At 41.6% G+C, this 19,788-nt stretch overlaps 3 protein-coding genes across 12 annotated transcripts in view; 2 read left to right on the forward strand and 1 right to left on the reverse strand.

Annotated features, from left to right (window-relative positions):
- LOC113009911 (SPRY domain-containing SOCS box protein 4-like) overlaps positions 1-19,788 on the reverse strand; it is an 87,707-nt gene that overhangs the window by 43,083 nt on the left and 24,836 nt on the right. The window contains exon 1 of one of the 10 annotated variants that reach the window (XM_026148569.2): positions 3,579-3,750. The exons of 7 other annotated variants lie outside the window; for them this stretch is intronic. The gene's annotated coding sequence lies outside the window, so the exon portion shown is untranslated. Of the gene's footprint in view, positions 1-3,187; positions 3,438-3,578; positions 3,751-19,788 lie in introns of those variants that run through there. 2 more of the 10 variants (XM_026148568.2, XM_026148563.2) reach the window with 2 other exon arrangements.
- LOC113009909 (uncharacterized) lies at positions 7,917-10,690 on the forward strand. The gene is made up of 3 exons (XM_026148553.2): positions 7,917-9,268; positions 9,566-10,042; positions 10,155-10,690. The coding sequence occupies exons 1-3, from the start codon at positions 9,239-9,241 to the stop codon at positions 10,659-10,661; spliced, it is 1,014 nt and encodes a 337-aa protein (XP_026004338.1). The 5' UTR covers positions 7,917-9,238; the 3' UTR covers positions 10,662-10,690.
- Positions 11,553-13,541, forward strand: LOC113009910 (uncharacterized). The gene is made up of 3 exons (XM_026148555.2): positions 11,553-12,119; positions 12,417-12,893; positions 13,006-13,541. The coding sequence occupies exons 1-3, from the start codon at positions 12,090-12,092 to the stop codon at positions 13,510-13,512; spliced, it is 1,014 nt and encodes a 337-aa protein (XP_026004340.2). The 5' UTR covers positions 11,553-12,089; the 3' UTR covers positions 13,513-13,541.

The following is a 19,788-nucleotide window of genomic DNA, read 5'->3' on the forward strand; positions in this document are numbered from 1 at the left end:
CCTACTGAGGGAATCCCTGGGTAGATGAAGATGCCAGAGCCAGACATAAACTGTACCGTCTGGCTCCTAACATGATGTCAAAATACAGACAGAGACAGTGGACTGGGATTTTAAACTCCTCCAGCTGATGACACCTCTGGACTTATTAGGCTTCAGCAGAAAGAGACGTTACCACTCTATCGCAGTCACCCTTTGTAGGTTTGACCCTCTCGCTGTCCTGTCTCTTCACACAGCTGTTTTCAACAGCTTTCCTGTATTTGCTACACTCTCCTTAAATTCTCTCTCAGCTCTCATTCCCGCTGCCTCACCCATTTGTCTCTGCTACCCTCTTTCTGCCTTCCAGTGCCACTAAATCCAGGGAGACTAGCAGAACTGACACCCTATCAGTTTGTAATGGCGTTTAGCGTGTGGCATTGCAATGCAAGCTCAGCAAGCAGAAAAAGCACAGGTTGCAAAACTCCGGACATAGCTGCATACTATTGCACATGCTCACTGTCACAAACACTCTCTCACAGATACAATGACACATGTACCGTGAAAGTTAATGGCTGCCTTTTTCCTTTTCCCACTTTTTTTTTACTCCATCTCTGATGCATTGCTCTTGATGGATTCCCACTCGCTCTCCTTCTTTGTTCCATCAGTGTGTTAACTCTTTACAGAGTTAACTTTACAGAGACGCTGTCTGGAACCACGTTCCCTAATGAATCATGTTCCATCTCCTACATCTTCCTGCTAGGTTCACATTAATGTGCTCTGCTCTTTCACCTTAATATTAAACAGAATCACGGGTGACTTAGGAACTGAAACTGATCTACTTTCCAGCATTATGAAACTCTAAGATGCAGAGGATGCTGTCTGCTTCTAAGCTGCTATGCTTCTTCCATGCCTGTGGCAACACCTTAAAAATCCATGGCACCCTAAGGGAAGACCATTAGTGCCACAGTGATTGAGCACCCCTTTATGGACAGCTATGCAGAACCTATTCACCCCTCTCTCGCAGACATATGGACACATGTGTCCACACACAGACACGGCCTTGGCAATGCCATACATAAAGCTTTCTGGGGCAGCTGTGGCAGATTCACAACCCCAGCAGTAAAGAAACTGCATCAAAGTCTGTGTGAATTTGACGCACTGCTGCTGCCTCGGTCACTTAGCTGAGCCGCTTCCACTAGTGTGATGAAACGTGTCACACCCACACAAGTGAAAGCACAACCCAGGAATTTTTGAAAACATATATACTTATATACCTTGTATGATGTAATGATGTTGAAAACTCTGAATCACAGATAATCTGTTTATACAACTATAAAACACTGGGGAGTTTTTTGGAGCTAAAAGTTTATTAATTAGTCAACCTGCAAAACGCGCATTTAGAATTCTAATAAAGGAAAAACCCATAGCAGCATGTTAACATACTGACATGCTGACGTACAGGAGTGATGTTACCTTTTTAGCCACACTAACTAAAAATTGGCTTCTGGGCTTTAAAAGTGACATCAGTGCTCAAGCGGCTGGCATGTGTATTCTTTTTACTGACCAGCAGGAGGCGACACTACTGACTGCAAACAAAGCTCAGCACTACAGAAGCATATGGGAAAATGACCTCCAGCTCCCACGATCTGTGAAGCCATTACACTCTTTGCTGATGACCTGATGGCTAGGTTGAACTCTTAATGCACACCCCAATTAGTCAAAAAGGACAATAATGCAATGCACGCTTTAGGGTGGGCCTATCATTGTGACCAGCTCAAGGCTTGAATTAATAATTGATGTCTGGAGGACGTCTAGTTGCATCTCTTAGATGCAGTTTATGGCTAACCATTTTTGCTAAGCAACATTTGGTAATGAGGATAAACCTCAAAATTCAGCTGATAACAATGGGACTGTCATGAAATAAAAACATTGGCTGAATTACATTTTTTGATCTAATGATGGCAACCAAAGCTTCATGGCATTTCACTCAGTTGTTTATGCCATCTGAGTTAGGCAAACGTGCTGGACCAACATCCTGACATTTCCATCTGATCAGCATCGTGTAACAACTTGTTATATTTGAGATTTAGACACCTGGACTGGCAAAACCAAAATAATGGAAACTGTATGTTTTAGGATTCAGACACAGCTCACATGCTGCTCTGCTCGGATATCTGATTGAGAAAAGCGCGCGCACACACACACACACACACACACACACACACACACACACACACACACACACACACACACACACACACACAGTGAGAGAGAATGAGAGGGACACAGCATGACACTGAGAACCCTCCCCACTTCTCTTAGTTTTTAAGAAGAGAAAGACAAAAAAGGAATTACAAAATCAACAAAAGGTATCAGAAAATGTTAAATAGCAGCGGCTGCAAAGGAGTAAAGCTGCATGGATCTGCATCTGAGTGAAATAAAGAGAGCTTAAGGGAGCAAAAAACAATGGAAGGGTTGGAGCAGAGAGAAAACAGCGGTCAGCAGCTGACAAAACAAAAGGATAAAGTCAGAAAGGAGAGCTGCTATCTCTCTATCCCAGAATGGACTACACAAATACGCCCTCCTGCCCCAATCCATAGACTAAACACAACAGTGACAGAAATGCTACTGCGGAGCGAGCACTCAGGTGCTCACAAATATATAGACAAACAATAGTGTTTAAAAATAGAAAGCAGGATCTATCTTATTGCATGTGAGCAGGGGGGAAATCCAGAGGTAGTTTATCTGAGAACTCGCAACTGTCTCTCTCCCAAACAAAAGCTGCCCCCCCTCCCCACACACACACACACACACACACGCAAGCAGACACACAAATACACATACACACACAGGGGTATCCCAGCTGACCAGCTGAGACCTCGAGACCATTAAGAGAATTAAAAGCGACAGAAGGTGAGCAAGAAGAGGGAGAGCCGGAGGGAGGAGAGGCTCAGTGTGAAGCAGCATCCAAAAGAGAAGGAAATGTTTCCAGCAAAAGCAGCAATGCGTAGGCTCATCACCGTCTCTCGTAAACATGATGAAAAATGAATCATACTAACAGCGACTTTTAACCTACATCGTCTATCCCTGTATGAACTGTCACAAAGAGCACTTCATCGCTCTAAGGCTGCTGTTTCTTCCACAAGTACACACACTCCTGAAATAGCAACAATCTCCCTCAGCGGGATATTTGAGCAAAGACACACTTCACCTTGTAGACATCAGATCAGATCAAGCTGCTTACGGGGAATCTCCAGTGACTCTTCTCACAGCTCAGTGCGCGTAGCTGTTCAGCCTGAGTCCATGTTCAAATCCGAAAGGCAGGCGAAAAACAAGCTGAAACTCCTCCAGCCAGTCGCCAGCAGCCAGAAAACCCAAGAAGACAGGAGGAAGAAGAAGCAGCAGCCGGCAAGTCGGACAGACAGAAAGAGAGCGAGAGAGAGAGAGAGACTTCTTTCCTCAGAGCTTCCCACCTCTCTCTCTCTCCCTCTTGCCTCCTCCTCCTCCTCCCTCCCTTGTTCCCTCCCTCTTTTCTCTCCCTGGAGCTTATCTGTCCTGAGGCTATCACTTCTTTTCTTACCCCCCACCTTCCCCCAACTCACTTGTGCTCGAACTCCGACAAGCGTTTCCAAGGCAGCACCGTCACGATTTCCTCCGCCGCAACTCGCAGCTCCGCGCGGACTTTTAGCACCACTCCAGTTTCAGTTCCACTTCAGCCTTTCCGAGAGGAGAGCTGGGGGTGGGGTGGGGGAGCGGGAGAGAGGCCTGAAAGCCGATCCGTTGATCTAATCAAGCAAAGTTACCAACAGCAACCAGACCAGCAGGCAGCTGAGAGAAACACCCGGTACACCCCCACGACTCCCCACTTCTCACAAAGAGCTCACACAGAGCCAACCAACCACACCAACCCCCGCCCCGACTGCTGGAGCCACACACAGACACATATGTTCACGTACACGTCCACCCCGACACGTGCACAAGCGGATCGTGTGCACATTTCAGGCGATAAGGTGAGAAAGGCAGGTCGTGTCCTACGTGCACTGGTACGTGGAAAGCTACAGTTAAACACACGAGGACGACATTCTTGCAAAAGATATTAAGCAAAAGATCTTAAAAAAAGGTTAAAAGAATAAATAATTGTTTTCACAGTATTTGATTACTGTAGCTGAGTACCAAGTGTTCCTTTTTGTCCACTTTCCATGTGTGCAATTAGCACATTAGATTCAGTGCTGTCTGGGTGATGACCCCCGCTCTCTTTTGTTCTGCTCTATTACACTCTGTGCCGGCTGCTCTTTCCTGTTGTCACCTCCTTTATCTGCCCACAACTGCAAATTACAGCATAACTACTGCATAACTCTGAGGTGATGCGATGACTATGTTCATTTATCAGCCTTTTCCTGCAGCTACATCAGTCAATTAAGAAATCAGGAAAGTAAATAAAGTACTACAGACAAAACAAGCACATTCCGGAAAGCTCTCGCACAAGCTCCTCACACTCTGTCCTCGGATCTTTCTCTCATCACCGTGTGGCATTTAGAAAACACGGCACACACGTGTTTGCTGACTCACACGCGCAGACACATTAACACATATATAGTTGTGTGGATGTGCAATCCTGCAGGACCCTGCCAGCTCACTTCCTGTATGAGCTTACTTTCCCCAGGACTGGTGTGACCACCGGGGAACTAAAACCCGCACGACAACACATCTCCCACTGTATCATTACATCACATGTCAGCTCAGGCATTCAAGCGCAATTTGCAATAACAGAGAGTTGTGTGAGAGTAAATCTTGGTTTGTATGACTTTTGCTTTCAAACATCTACAACTAACGGTGAGGTCACGTTTAATGAGGAGCTCATGTACAACACCACCACCCCGCAACATAAACACAAACGAGACTTCAAGGGACAGTTCAGAGTTTTGGGGACTATATTTATTGCTTTGCTGAATTTAACCATTTAAAGCATTCACTGCATCCCTGGATTTTACTAGACATTACCTGATATCTAACAACAAAGACTTGTATGATGTTAGAATGCACCAATTTGTTCCAAGGTGAGAATAATGCAGGTAGCAGTTCAATACCAGTGAACGAAATATGTTCTACCCAGACACCTCCTCTCGCCCAGGGCAGGGCGTGGAAATACTCCAGTAGTGAGAACACGTCTGAAGTGGATTGCCCTCTTTCGTGTGTACATGTTAGAAATAGCAGTTTCAGAGAATGTGGGACAATGTCCAGATCTTATTATCCCTGAAGTGTCTATATTTCATGTGTGAAAATGGTTTTGGTGCTACTGCTGGATGGCTTATGAGAAGGATGGCTGTGGCTCAGGTGGAAGAGACGGTCGACTGGATTGGTCCCTGGCTACCCAAGTTGTCCCTGATGCAGTGTTCAGCGTGTGTGTGTGTGTGTGTGTGTGTGTGTGTGTGTGTGTGTGTGTGTGTGTGTGTGTGTGTTAGATAAAGAAAGATCAGATTAGATTACATGAATAGCTTTTGGATAGCTGCTATGTTTTTTGTTTTTTTTTTTATCTAAAACATTCTGTTATGGGATTGAATCAGGAATTCTAAAGTCTCTACAAGATGTTCCATCATTGTTAAGAGTCAAGGAAATGTCTGGCAATTATGCCCACTAAACCAGCAAGTTGCTGTTTTACACAGTTATAGATTAAAAGAGATATATAATGGTAAACCACAGTCACACAGGCCTGGATAACGGGCAGAGGTTGTCAGGTGGTCATGACAACCTCTGGTCACAATGGAACATGTGTAATCCTTAACTAGTTGGAGAGTGGTTCCTGGCGGTGAAAATTACTGCTTTTATTATATTGGAAACAAATTCCTAAGAGAAAAAAATATTATAACTTTTATTTTGAAGGTGAACGTTCTCTTTTTCCTGTTTGTGCTGTCACTGCCTATGCTTAAAGTCTTTAAAATGTTAACATGAACATGGCTCAGAGTGCTGAGAACTACCCCCCACCCCACACACACACACTTACGTCAGAGCCAGTTAACTGGCTTCATTCAGGCTGGAGGTGGAAAAGAGGAAATGTACAGATGTGTATAAACACACTAGGGGCTATGGATCACCTGAATGGGTCACAAACATTACCTTTGCCCTACACAGTGTTCATACATCTGCATGTACTCAAACCAGCGTCTTTACTGACTTGCCACTATTCTAAATACCATCCACCGAAGGTCAGTGGTTTTGAATGTAAGCACTCACTGTAGGCTTCAGGTCACTGTAGGCTAACAAGGAAGGAGTGAGAAAGGAAAGTCAGAAATCTGGGAAAGAATCTGAGATTTCATTTCCACAGAAAGCTTTTTTGTTTTTTGATCAAAGTGTATCTGAGTTTGGAATTTCCCCGTGTTTATTTTTAGACAAACTCACATGAAATAAAGTGGAACTCCTGGTTGTTTAATTTCTGCAATCCTTTGTATTCTGTCATCATAGTCTAGGATCAGCTGTAAACACAGTGCGTCAAATCACAAGGTGAAGGTATATTTTCTTGTTTATTTAATTTATGTACTTCTAATTTGCATTTAAAATACAAACCCCCAAACTCAGCCCCCTAATTCTTGTGGCTAAGAGGCTTTTCCGGGTTTTAGTTTTGGGAGGCTTTGCTTCAAACCAGTGATCACACAAATTGATTTCATTTGTCCAGCATGACAGCAATAACACACTGTATGCAAAATCCAAGGAGGAGCGATAAAGTAACATTAGGTGTTAAACACAAAATCTTTCTTTTATTATACTATATAGAGATTTCATTGTTTAAGTAATTGTGTCTAAACCAAGGAAACGAATTGCCCTGAGTTTGATCACTTTAATGTTTATCCTGCTACAAAGAGAAATGTGCAGGGTAGGAAGATTTCTGTTAACTGCTTTCTATATTTTCTGCATCTCAGGGCTCATATATCCATCAACGCCACTGAGAAAATTGTCAGTACGCTTCACTAAAACAAATTCTTGCATGTTTTTCCATTAATACACCACAAGACTGACTTCTGTCATCCTAAATAAGAAACCAAAGAAACTGTTTGACATTACAGCTTCAAGCTGAGGACTGCGGTACATCCCCCATCCCCTAACGGACCCTTTCGTAAATTGCCCCTGATTTTCTGCCTCAAGGCACATCCACTCTAAAGGGACCCCATGGGGTCTGAGGACACATGTGTGTGTGTGGGTGGGTGTGCCTATGCGCTAATCTGCAGGACAATAAGGGCACTGTCCTTACCCCACACAATTAGGGCTAGGGGCTTCACAGCTGAGCATCTTATTGACAATAGGAACTGGAAGTGTGTGTGCCCGTGCATTTGTGTGTGTGTCCTACCAACACGCGTGTCAAACACAAAGCCATCCAACTGTCCACATCGCCCAGGGGGGAGGGATCAACAGAGAGGGGGAGACGGATGGATGGAAGGGGAGAACAAAAGTGGGAGAAATGAGAGAAAAAGGGTTTGAAATGTGCCGCTTCAGGGTGAAGGGTGAGGACAGTCAAAGGGACAGGGTAATATATATATACATGTATATTTGATATAACCAGTAGAATTACTATGTACTGATGGAAAAGCGACAGGAGTAAGGTAATAAAAGTGTGCTGATGGAGGACAGATGAGAGTCAGCTGTTTTATATGGATCCAAATCACAAAGAGGATGTAGTCCCACATATAATCCTTCATAAAACCACAATATGTTATTTTTATTTGGGGTTTTGTGGGAATTAAACAAAACACAGATCATCTGAATTAGTGAGATTTAGAGGTAGGTGGATGCTGTCTGTCTTCTGTCACCAGTCTCTCTATTAATCTCAATTTGCTGGGTGCGGCCTATAGCTTTATATTTTACAGACAGACGACAGATTGACATCAGTTTTCCCATATAACTCCTAAAGTAATACACTGAGGTTGTTTTGATTTCTCCTGGAGGTTCTTGGTACCAGTTCACACAACCTGCCATCAATATTGAGTAGTTTCCACCATTCTTTAACTAACCTCGCATCCTTGAACCTAAGGTGCAATTACCCGCAAAATGTCCTCATGTCTGAGGGATGTCCACGTCTTTAAATCTTGAAAGAATACGTCCTTGAAGGTGGACATTTATAGTCCCTAGTGTAAGAAGAGTTCACCAACACTTAGCTGTCATACTGCGTGAAATAAAAGGCTTACAGGGGAAAAAAGGGTGCACATTTCCTTTTCCCTCTTGCACACATCAGTGCTGACCATCTGAGTACAGCAGGTAGGCGTTAATTCCGACTGGCTGCACAATCAATGATGGTAAATGGAGGCAGCAGGAGGGACAGACAGTGATCTGCTGCTTTCATTTCCCTCCCATATCTCTTTCTCTTCCTCCCTCCATTAAAACACAACCGTACCATGTCCTGTTTCACTATAGGAAAGCTCACTTAATGAGGCACAATCTCAGTTTGCAGTGCACTCATGCAGTTTTCTCCCTTTCAGGCTCCTCACTTTACACCGTCAGTGCCAGGTAGCTTTACTGTCCAGCCTGTACCATACACATTTCTGTCTTTCTGAGGCCAAACCTGACTGTTTTGTTCTTTTGTAACTTAATTAAAGCTGGATTTCTCTCTCTTTTTTTACCTAATGGTATTTCATCCTTCACAGTGCAAAAGGTACAGTGCAATATTTACCTACTGTTATTATTATTATTGCTACTTACTTTAAAGGCGGCTAACATGGAGCAGAAATTTCTTTATTCATATAAATTCTGGTAGCAAACCGAGAAACCCAGAATCTGAAAACCAGATTTGCTTGTAAAACACTTCTCTTAAAACATGGATTGGAGATCTTTGCACAGCACATTTTACGGCTCAAAACAGTTCAGGTGAGGCTGGAGGTGAAAGTAATGAAAGGTATAGGACAGAAAGCCTCACGGGTCCCCTGAGGATTAAGTGAAAAGGTTGCTACACCCAAAGGACCCTTTCTGATTGAAACTAGTTTTGATTTTTAATCACAGTAAATAGCTAAATAGCTTCAAGTTCAGCCAGTAACAACAAGAACACAGAAACCAAAACAACATGGGCTCCATGGTAACACCTGGGTAGTGCTGTCACTATCGCCTGATGATTTTTGAACAGGATTCTCCAAACACAGTGTTTACCTGGATATTTCATTTCTAAACACCAACCTGAACCTACAAGCATCTCTCGCTATTTGCTGTGACTCGACGAACGCTTTGGAAAAATATCGACAGCTAAACAAGTGTAACAGCGACTCTTCAGTGTTTCTGAGCCCAAATGGACCCAACATTTGTCTCAGAAAATCTGGTAAGCTTTTCTCGTGTGAGCAAGCAAAAGCATTTTTTGAATTTTTTGCTCAAAATGTGTCTAAAGCTTTCATAATCTTCAGGAAGCAGAGTACACTTTGGAGTTTAACTTTCATTTGTAATACTTAAACATCTGTAAGCACTTTTAACAAAACTCTGTGAACATTTGTGGTTTTATAACATCTGTAGGACTCAGTTTTTGCTTTTTCTTGTGTCACCTTAAACTTTTCTAATGCCACACATCACACTGTGATTGATTTTTCTAACTATGGACTACGTGCATGTTTTTATCATTCAGGCATCTTGGCCAGTGCAGACTAGCGCTGCTGATATGAAACAGCAGCAGGAAGCTAACAAGATTGCTGAAAGTGAAACGGTGCAAGAATTAAAAGATGCACTCCATTTTGCCACTCAGGAGTTGAAGACTGCAAAGGAGGAAAATGCATCTTTGAAGGAGAAGATTGCCGTTCTTGAAGATGCTCACAAAATGCAAGTGAGTAGCCTCCAAGAAGAGCTCAAACTCAAGGATGAGGCGCTTCAAAGATGTGTGAAGAAAAGAAGAGCTCGAACCAAAGCCTGGGTAGAACTCCTCCATGAATCGACCATAAAAGACATGGAGATAAACACCAGGGAACAACACTGGAGCAGCAAGTGGCAATCAACCGAGAAGAGCCTGAAAGAGGAGAAGAAGAAAGTGGAGGAGCTCCAAATTAAGAACAAGCTTCTGATGGAGAACTTACAAGAAAATCTGGACAAATGGAAGAACGTCCTTCAGGTAAGCTGTGTCCGCTATCATTTCACTTTACCATAATGTCATGTTTGGTCCTAACAACTTCTGTCAGACTGAGTCACAGTTCAGTGAAATACATTTTACTCTGTCTACATAGGAGCTTGCACCCGACGCTGACCACCAGGAAGAAACCCTGGAAACAAATTCCCAAGAGGAAAAACTGGAAAACCACGAGGGAGAAGAGGAGGGAACGGACAAACCAAGAAAGGACAAGAAAAAGCAGGAAGAAGAGGAGGAAAAGCAGGAGACAAAAGAGGACATCGAAGAAAACCTTGAGGGAAAAAGTGACGAGAAGATGGAAGATAAAAGAGCAACTGAAGATCTAAACCCAAACCTCTGCCTGGTTACCATCCCTCTCACTCCCTCCGACTCTTGCCCTTTACCCCCTGTCCTTATGCCCCAACTCAACCAGTCTACCTCCTCCCTACCTTACCCACCCTCTCGTGCTTTTTCCTACTCTTCACCCAGCTCTTATTCTTTACGCAACACCCTCAGTCTCCACACCTTCCCCCAATCCTCCTCCCAACCTTACTCGGTCTCTCGTGCTCCCTCCTACTATTTACCCTTGTTTTCCAAACCTGTGCAGCTTTTTTGTTCATTTTAAAATAAACGTGTGAAATTTCATTAAACTTACAGTCTTTGTTTGGATCATTGTTTTTTACCTATAACACAATATTACACTTTTGTCCAGAAGAGATTTATTAAAAAAGTATAAGTCTCATTTAAGTGATCAAGAGTCTCCTGTCAAAAAGGTTTAACAGTTTATAAAGGTTAAGTTGACAGTGACAGACTTTATTTTAAAGAGCCCCAAGATAAGAAACATGTTGCAGTTAATGACCACACTTAAACTGGATACTGGCAACAAACTAGTGTGTAACTGCTGAGATCCAGCAAGAAACAAAAATGTATTTTCTTTATTAATGTGGCTTTCGGGTGCTAAATATCTAAACCTGACATATGGCACTATCAAGGCCTTTGAATTGGTGAAAACTAGCAATGAAAAGGCCTCCTACTAGAATGTATAAAAAATGAAGGCATATTAAGCTTCAACTTTTATTCCATATTTGATCTTCTTTCCTTTTAATGATCTACATGTGAGAACAAGACAAAATTATCAAAAAGGATTTATTTAATAATAACAACAAAAGACTGTATATAAAAGATAGACATAAGCCACATGAACAGTTGCCTTCTGTGTTTTAGGAGCTAGTATTGGACTGTATTTGACCAAGATGGTGAAAGGCTAAGACAGCTGAAGCTGTCTGGCTTGGCTAATTAAGTGTATCAAACACATTTTGGGTCCAACACACAAACATGGATGCAACGCAAAAAAAAAAAAGACCTGAGCATAACAGACTTCTTGGATGCTCTGTTTCTACAATTGGCTGCACAGTAAGCCGCATTATGTTAATTAACTGCATTAAAATGCACCAAGAGGCACCATCACCACAGTCAGGAGTCGACGGCTAACATGGAGCAGAAATTTCTTTATTCATATAAATTCTGGTAGCAAACCGAGAAACCCAGAATCTGAAAACCAGATTTGCTTGTAAAACACTTCTCTTAAAACATGGATTGGAGATCTTTGCACAGCACATTTTACGGCTCAAAACAGTTCAGGTGAGGCTGGAGGTGAAAGTAATGAAAGGTATAGGACAGAAAGCCTCACGGGTCCCCTGAGGATTAAGTGAAGAGGTTGCTATACCCAAAGGACCCTTTCTGATTGAAACTAGTTTTGATTTTTAATCACAGTAAATAGCTAAATAGCTTCAAGTTCAGTCAGTAACAACAAGAACACAGAAACCAAAACAACATGGGCTCCATGGTAACACCTGGGTAGTGCTGTCACTATCGCCTGATGATTTTTGAACAGGATTCTCCAAACACAGTGTTTACCTGGATATTTCATTTCTAAACACCAACCTGAACCTACAAGCATCTCTCGCTATTTGCTGTGACTCGACGAACGCTTTGGAAAAATATCGACAGCTAAACAAGTGTAACAGCAACTCTTCAGTGTTTCTGAGCCCAAATGGACCCAACATTTGTCTCAGAAAATCTGGTAAGCTTTTCTCGTGTGAGCAAGCAAAAGCATTTTTTGAATTTTTTGCTCAAAATGTGTCTAAAGCTTTCATAATCTTCAGGAAGCAGAGTACACTTTGGAGTTTAACTTTCATTTGTAATACTTAAACATCTGTAAGCACTTTTAACAAAACTCTGTGAACATTTGTGGTTTTATAACATCTGTAGGACTCAGTTTTTGCTTTTTCTTGTGTCACCTTAAACTTTTCTAATGCCACACATCACACTGTGATTGATTTTTCTAACTATGGACTACGTGCATGTTTTTATCATTCAGGCATCTTGGCCAGTGCAGACTAGCGCTGCTGATATGAAACAGCAGCAGGAAGCTAACAAGATTGCTGAAAGTGAAACGGTGCAAGAATTAAAAGATGCACTCCATTTTGCCACTCAGGAGTTGAAGACTGCAAAGGAGGAAAATGCATCTTTGAAGGAGAAGATTGCCGTTCTTGAAGATGCTCACAAAATGCAAGTGAGTAGCCTCCAAGAAGAGCTCAAACTCAAGGATGAGGCGCTTCAAAGATGTGTGAAGAAAAGAAGAGCTCGAACCAAAGCCTGGGTAGAACTCCTCCATGAATCGACCATAAAAGACATGGAGATAAACACCAGGGAACAACACTGGAGCAGCAAGTGGCAATCAACCGAGAAGAGCCTGAAAGAGGAGAAGAAGAAAGTGGAGGAGCTCCAAATTAAGAACAAGCTTCTGATGGAGAACTTACAAGAAAATCTGGACAAATGGAAGAACGTCCTTCAGGTAAGCTGTGTCCGCTATCATTTCACTTTACCATAATGTCATGTTTGGTCCTAACAACTTCTGTCAGACTGAGTCACAGTTCAGTGAAATACATTTTACTCTGTCTACATAGGAGCTTGCACCCGACGCTGACCACCAGGAAGAAACCCTGGAAACAAATTCCCAAGAGGAAAAACTGGAAAACCACGAGGGAGAAGAGGAGGCAACGGACAAACCAAGAAAGGACAAGAAAAAGCAGGAAGAAGAGGAGGAAAAGCAGGAGACAAAAGAGGACATCGAAGAAAACCTTGAGGGAAAAAGTGACGAGAAGATGGAAGATAAAAGAGCAACTGAAGATCTAAACCCAAACCTCTGCCTGGTTACCATCCCTCTCACTCCCTCCGACTCTTGCCCTTTACCCCCTGTCCTTATGCCCCAACTCAACCAGTCTACCTCCTCCCTACCTTACCCACCCTCTCGTGCTTTTTCCTACTCTTCACCCAGCTCTTATTCTTTACGCAACACCCTCAGTCTCCACACCTTCCCCCAATCCTCCTCCCAACCTTACTCGGTCTCTCGTGCTCCCTCCTACTATTTACCCTTGTTTTCCAAACCTGTGCAGCTTTTTTGTTCATTTTAAAATAAACGTGTGAAATTTCATTAAACTTACAGTCTTTGTTTGGATCATTGTTTTTTACCTATAACACAATATTACACTTTTGTCCAGAAGAGATTTATTAAAAAAGTATAAGTCTCATTTAAGTGATCAAGAGTCTCCTGTCAAAAAGGTTTAACAGTTTATAAAGGTTAAGTTGACAGTGACAGACTTTATTTTAAAGAGCCCCAAGATAAGAAACATGTTGCAGTTAATGACCACACTTAAACTGGATACTGGCAACAAACTAGTGTGTAACTGCTGAGATCCAGCAAGAAAAAAAAAAGTATTTTCTTTATTAATGTGGCTTTCGGGTGCTAAATATCTAAACCTGACATATGGCACTATCAAGGCCTTTGAATTGGTGAAAACTAGCAATGAAAAGGCCTCCTACTAGAATGTATAAAAAATGAAGGCATATTAAGCTTCAACTTTTATTCCATATTTGATCTTCTTTCCTTTTAATGATCTACATGTGAGAACAAGACAAAATTATCAAAAAGGATTTATTTAATAATAACAACAAAAGACTGTATATAAAAGATAGACATAAGCCACGTGAACAGTTGCCTTCTGTGTTTTAGGAGCTAGTATTGGACTGTATTTGACCAAGATGGTGAAAGGCTAAGACAGCTGAAGCTGTCTGGCTTGGCTAATAAGTGTATCAAACACATTTTGGGTCCAACACACAAACATGGATGCAACGCAAAAAAAAAAAAAGACCTGAGCATAACAGACTTCTTGGATGCTCTGTTTCTACAATTGGCTGCACAGTAAGCCGCATTATGTTAATTAACTGCATTAAAATGCACCAAGAGGCACCATCACCACAGTCAGGAGTCGACGGCTAACGTCTATAACTATCGTGTCTCCACCCACTTTTCATTTAAAGCAGCCACATCCTTATTAAGGTGTAAATTTAAGGGATGATACATTTTAAAAGGGTAAGTTATAAAATCCCCTTCCCCACATTTGCTGAAGAGCCGGCCATTTTCACCTGGAGCTGCCTTAACCGTTTTTTTGGAGAACTACAGATTTTAGCTTCATCCCCCGAGGTTGATACTGGGATAATAGGTGGCTTAAGACCATCACAGGCAATCACATGTGTGAACACTTGTTTCCATTACACGAGCGTTTGCAAACATATGCAGCACAACTGAACGGATCTTTTCCGTTGATACCGTCTCTCCCTCTCTCCACCCACTGGCCTTTTTCTCATTGTCGTTTTGCTCTCCAAACCCTTCATCACGACCCTTTTTACCCTCTAGCTCTGCCCAGCCATTCATCACTCTAGCACTTCCTCTTGCCACTCCTCCTTTTATACTCGCTTTTATTCCTCCCCTCCTTCCCTTCCTTTAACAGCTGCTGGCCTGCGTCTGTCACCGCTGACCCCTCATTGCCACGTGCCGTCTCTATATCCCACAGAGACCCTAAATCATTAACTTATGCATATACATGCACAGATCCGTGTCTGATTGGTGGCTGTCTCCTGTCCACAGAGAGCTAGAAAAATCATACTCCTATGTGACCGCAGGCCCTCAGTACACTTCAGTATTGCCAGTCAATTAAATGTCTTATGAAAACCAAGTCCTTTGCAGCAAGAAGTCATTAAGTGTCACCTAAGACGGCTTTGGACATTCAGCGTGTGCTCAGGCTACAACGTCAACAACATCAAAGCTATATTACTGGACGCAGCACCTTGTTTAAAACAACAGAGTTGTGTCCACAACATCAAACTGCTTATCACACTGCTGTGTCTCAAAGATAAGCATGTTTTTTTAAGACTAGTACAGTTCTAGACTGCTTGTCATCTCCAGAGTGTTGCAGCCATATGAACATGTCATATGTGGAATAGATTTATCTTTCTTATCACATTAAGGTTTGACAGCGCTGGAGATGCTACAACGGGATGTTTGCAATCCCACGCTTGTCTTCGTGTCTGCACCTCAGATATTCAGGTGCATGCTTGGAACCCGTGTGTGCCACCAGCGTGTGAGGTCAGTGGGAAATCCATAAAAAACCTACACTAGTCATTTTATTCTCCATTGAATTAACTGCTGTTTCGAATTCTGAGTCATGACAAGAAAACCGGATACACATGCAGACAGACAATCAGATAAAAAAGGTGAGACAGAAGTAATCAGTGGAGACACTGATACCACACACACACACGGCTAATCCAATGGCACACAGGCTTTAGTGCATCTCCTTCACTACGTTACTGAACTTTAACATCACGTCAAACTGTGGAAATACTTAAGTCTCTAACTTTCAAAGCAGTTTTTCACTAAGTTATGGAAAAACATTCCTGTAAAATAAAACGTGGCAAAAGTATTCAAATGGAGGCTGATGACTTCACAGGTTCCCACATGCTGACTTTTAGTAAAACGAAATCCAGGTCACAGTGCACATACTCTGTGTTTAGCGTACATTAAGGCTGCCACGATTAGTCGACTATCAAAATCGTCGACGACTGATTTAATAGTCGACGCGTCGTTTGAAGCTTTGTAAGATCACAAAAGACGCAGGAATAATAATAGTAGGATTTAAGAGTGTAATAACGGACTGAAACAGAAGATGGCAGCACTGCATGTACAAGGATGCCAGCTGCCGTTAAACCCCGAAGAAGAAGTAGCTCTGTCCCAGAATTCATAGCGCAGCTCAGTTTCCAACAATGGCGGCAGCTAGTTAGTTTAATATTACTCTTATTATTCTTTCTGGGTCACAAAATAAACATTTAACATATTTTCAGGCGAGAATGTAACAGTATAAACCTCAAATATCTGCTCAGCTTATCAAGACACCACATATTTTCAAAAGCGCTCTGACGTTTTCGGAGACGTCTGTTACCCACTAGCTCGATAGCTAGAGCCCGTGAGAACACCGGACTCCCGGCAAATCGTTTTCAAACCCACCGCCGTCTTTCGCTACTCAGGTTAAGATATATAAGTCACTTAGATAACTTAAAAAAATTATTGTTTGGCTTTTTTTAGTATTTTATTTGTTCCTGAGTAAATCGGTTTGGCTGAGACTAAAGTTGTAGTTTTTACACAGCTGAATAAACGTCAAGCAGACAGCTGATTATCAGAAGTGTGAGATACTCGAGAATATACTCCGGTGTCCTGTTATATTTTAGATAGCAAGGTGCTTATTAAACTTCACCGAAACAATCTGCAAATTTCATTAAAATTTAATAAACTATCATCTTGTCTTTATTTTTAGTTAGCACATACCTTAAACACTTCAAGCTGTAAGCTAATGATAGTTATATAAGAGCAGATGCATGCTGGTGCAATAAGCTGTACGTTTTACGTCCGATGGATGCATGATCTGATTAGTCGACTAATCGCAAAAATAATCGGTGACTAGTCGACTATCAAAATAATCGTTTGTGGCAGCCCTAACGTCGACTAACATCGACTCTGTATTCAACGTGGAACTGACGAGGCCGGGACCAGGGTGAAATGTCTGTCAAACACACAAATGTTAAGGTTGACAGTCATCAATAAACCAAAAGTTATCAGGACAGCTCTGAGCAAGTATAAATAATATATTTATATACACAGACTACAGCATGTTGAGTTTTCCTAAGTGCCTTTTCTTTCATCTTTGTGTTCTGCATTCAAAGCCTGTGTAGGTCATATAATCTGTCAGAGCACCATTAACGCTTCCATCAAACCCAGAGTTCCATATTTTCCATTTACCACATGTCACACTCAGCAAAGTGTGCGTGTTGTTTTCACCTTTGTTGCTCAATGTTTCTACATATTTACATGCAACTGTAGGATTCAAGGTCACAGGAGCAACTAAAGACTGCCAACTATTGCACATCACCGCAATATATGCTCACCGGCCACTTTGTTAGTCACACCTGTTCGTTAATACAAATATAATGGTAGCAATTCAACACATTTAGACGTGCAGGTCAAGATGACTTGTTGAGCTTAAAAATTAAGAAAGGTCATCTGAGTGACTTTGAACACGTCATGGTTGTTGATGCCTGACGAGTTGGTCTGAGTGTTTCAGAAACTGCTGATCTACTGGGATTTTCCCACACACCATATCTAGGGTTTACAGAGAATGGTGTGGAGGAAAAAAAAAATCCCATGAGCAGCACTTCTCTGAATGAAAACGCGTTGTTAATATCAGAGGTCAGAGGAAAATGGCCAGACTGCTTTGAGCTGATAACAAGGAAACAAAACTCAAATAAACTAAAGTATGCAGAAGAGCATCTCTGAACAACCTGGTCCAAGGCAGTACTAGCAAGATGTACAATATGTTTTTAATTCATATAATAAATTACAAATTTATAAAATACTGCAGGGATCAAAAAGATTTTAAAAAACTGTTCATATTTTAAAAGGATTCATTATAGCCTGTTGAGTTTTCCTATACACAAAATTATGTGTAGTTTGCTTTCATGTTTGTCAGTCATCTTCTCCTTCCATGTCTTCCCGTGTTTCATGGTGCATTATTAACGCAAACGGGTACTCTATGCTATCTGTGCTGATGTGCATGGGTGCAAGCTAATCAAAACTCAATACTGCTATTAGTGTATGTTTTCGAGACTTCTACATCATCACGATGTAGAAGGTTTCAATAAAAGGTTCAATAGGCACTCCATTTTCAAAAAAAAAGTTAATTTTCTGGCAATTATTTCACAGCTCAGGCTTTAAAGGGTTGAATTCAGTATTGTCATGACTCAGTTTTCAGTATAGATGGGAAACATTAAATCTGAATGAACACAGGTTGTTCAATAACTCTCTGCTAAGGTACTTTAATAAATGTGTCTGTGAACTCGTGCGCGGTACAGACTCGAGATGCAGCAGCCACACACTCGGATACTATATCGACACGTGGGCGACGTCAGAACGATTAAAGAAGAGTTTTAGTGTTGAGTGCTATCGAGCAGCATTCTGGTGAACACAGCAGCACAGACAGCAGTTTATCAGCCCACAGCAATTTAGCATCTTACGGCAGCTCCATTTCCTCTAGACAGAGTGGGAGGGAGCACGAGGCTGCTACGGTAATCCACTTTACTCTGGGATTAGCATCTCTCTGCAGGTGTCACTCTCTGTCCATCTCAGTTTTTGACCTCTCTAATAATCTTCATCACTCTACAGCTCATTCAGTTTTCTCTGCTCCTATTTTTACCATTGCATTGAAACCAAGGTAGTGATATTACGCTCAAATTATACTTGATTCTACCAGGAAAAACCCAAACCACAAATGTTTGGGAACTTTTAATTCTCAGTGTTTCCCAAAGGCTTACTAAATTAATAAAGATTTATGCAGTCCATCAATTTTTTCAACTATTCCACTGAGTTTTTAAAAAATGGTTTGTATAAGGCACCATAATTATAAGAACTATGTAACCATTATTCTATTGAGACAAATGACAATCTCATGAGCAAATCAAAGTATTAGACAAGTCTTTTAAAACGTGGTTATCACACATGTTCATAACTCGCTCGCGCTGGTTATACAAATTCTGATTTATCTAGCTGCTCATCAGTGCAATAGGGCTGTCTGGGTAAACTGTTTTAATTCCTTTTCCATTTCCAATTAACGTGCAAAATGGAAACTGTTGCAAAACCAATCAGCACTATGTGCTCTGTTGGAAGGATGTCAAATATTTCCATTCTGTGTTAAGGACAGTAGTAGTTGTGCTCTTCTACGTGCAACTCAAGTGCTAAAAAATTAACTCATTAATCAGTCAACATGAAGTCAATATTTTTAGTGATAGCAAAACATTTTGTCTGATTTTCTTTATCGTTCTTTATCGTTGGGTTTTGGAAAAAGTTGTATTGATACATAACCTTTCTACTACTATTTCCTTATAGCAATGAATACATGTTTTGAAACAATGTGTGTCCTGCGTTTTGCACACTCAGTCTAGTTTCTATACAAGATCTATACAAGACCCCCAATGTTTGTGTTTCAAGGTTGTGGCTGCTAAAGGAAGATGAGCGCTGACAAGTTCTCGACAGTCTGTATCAGTATTGGTAATTGTGGTGTATATTCTTTTTAAACATTACTCATGCCGTTCTCTTTGTCTCTTCCTAGGCTGCTATATCATAATATGACACAAACTGCGAATGAATGAATAGCACAGGAAAGCTTTCACAGGCTGGTTAAAACGTTACCAATTGCTGCCAATGGCCTGAGCACCATACTTTGAGAACACTGGGAGAAAATTTAATAAATTAAATAAAATTTAAAAATGAAAAACGATCAGGTGACAGTGTGCATCGACTCTCT

The sequence above is a fragment of the Astatotilapia calliptera genome, chromosome 18 (assembly GCF_964374335.1).
Source record: "Astatotilapia calliptera chromosome 18, fAstCal68.1, whole genome shotgun sequence".
Taxonomy (NCBI): domain Eukaryota; kingdom Metazoa; phylum Chordata; class Actinopteri; order Cichliformes; family Cichlidae; genus Astatotilapia; species Astatotilapia calliptera.

Coding starts and splice junctions, on each gene's coding strand:
- LOC113009909 (XM_026148553.2), top strand. CDS start 9,239: ATGGACCCAACATTTGTCTCAGAAAATCTG. Junction 9,269..9,565: donor CATTTGTCTCAGAAAATCTG/GTAAGCTTTTCT, acceptor TTTATCATTCAG/GCATCTTGGCCAGTGCAGAC. Junction 10,043..10,154: donor AATGGAAGAACGTCCTTCAG/GTAAGCTGTGTC, acceptor CTGTCTACATAG/GAGCTTGCACCCGACGCTGA.
- LOC113009910 (XM_026148555.2), top strand. CDS start 12,090: ATGGACCCAACATTTGTCTCAGAAAATCTG. Junction 12,120..12,416: donor CATTTGTCTCAGAAAATCTG/GTAAGCTTTTCT, acceptor TTTATCATTCAG/GCATCTTGGCCAGTGCAGAC. Junction 12,894..13,005: donor AATGGAAGAACGTCCTTCAG/GTAAGCTGTGTC, acceptor CTGTCTACATAG/GAGCTTGCACCCGACGCTGA.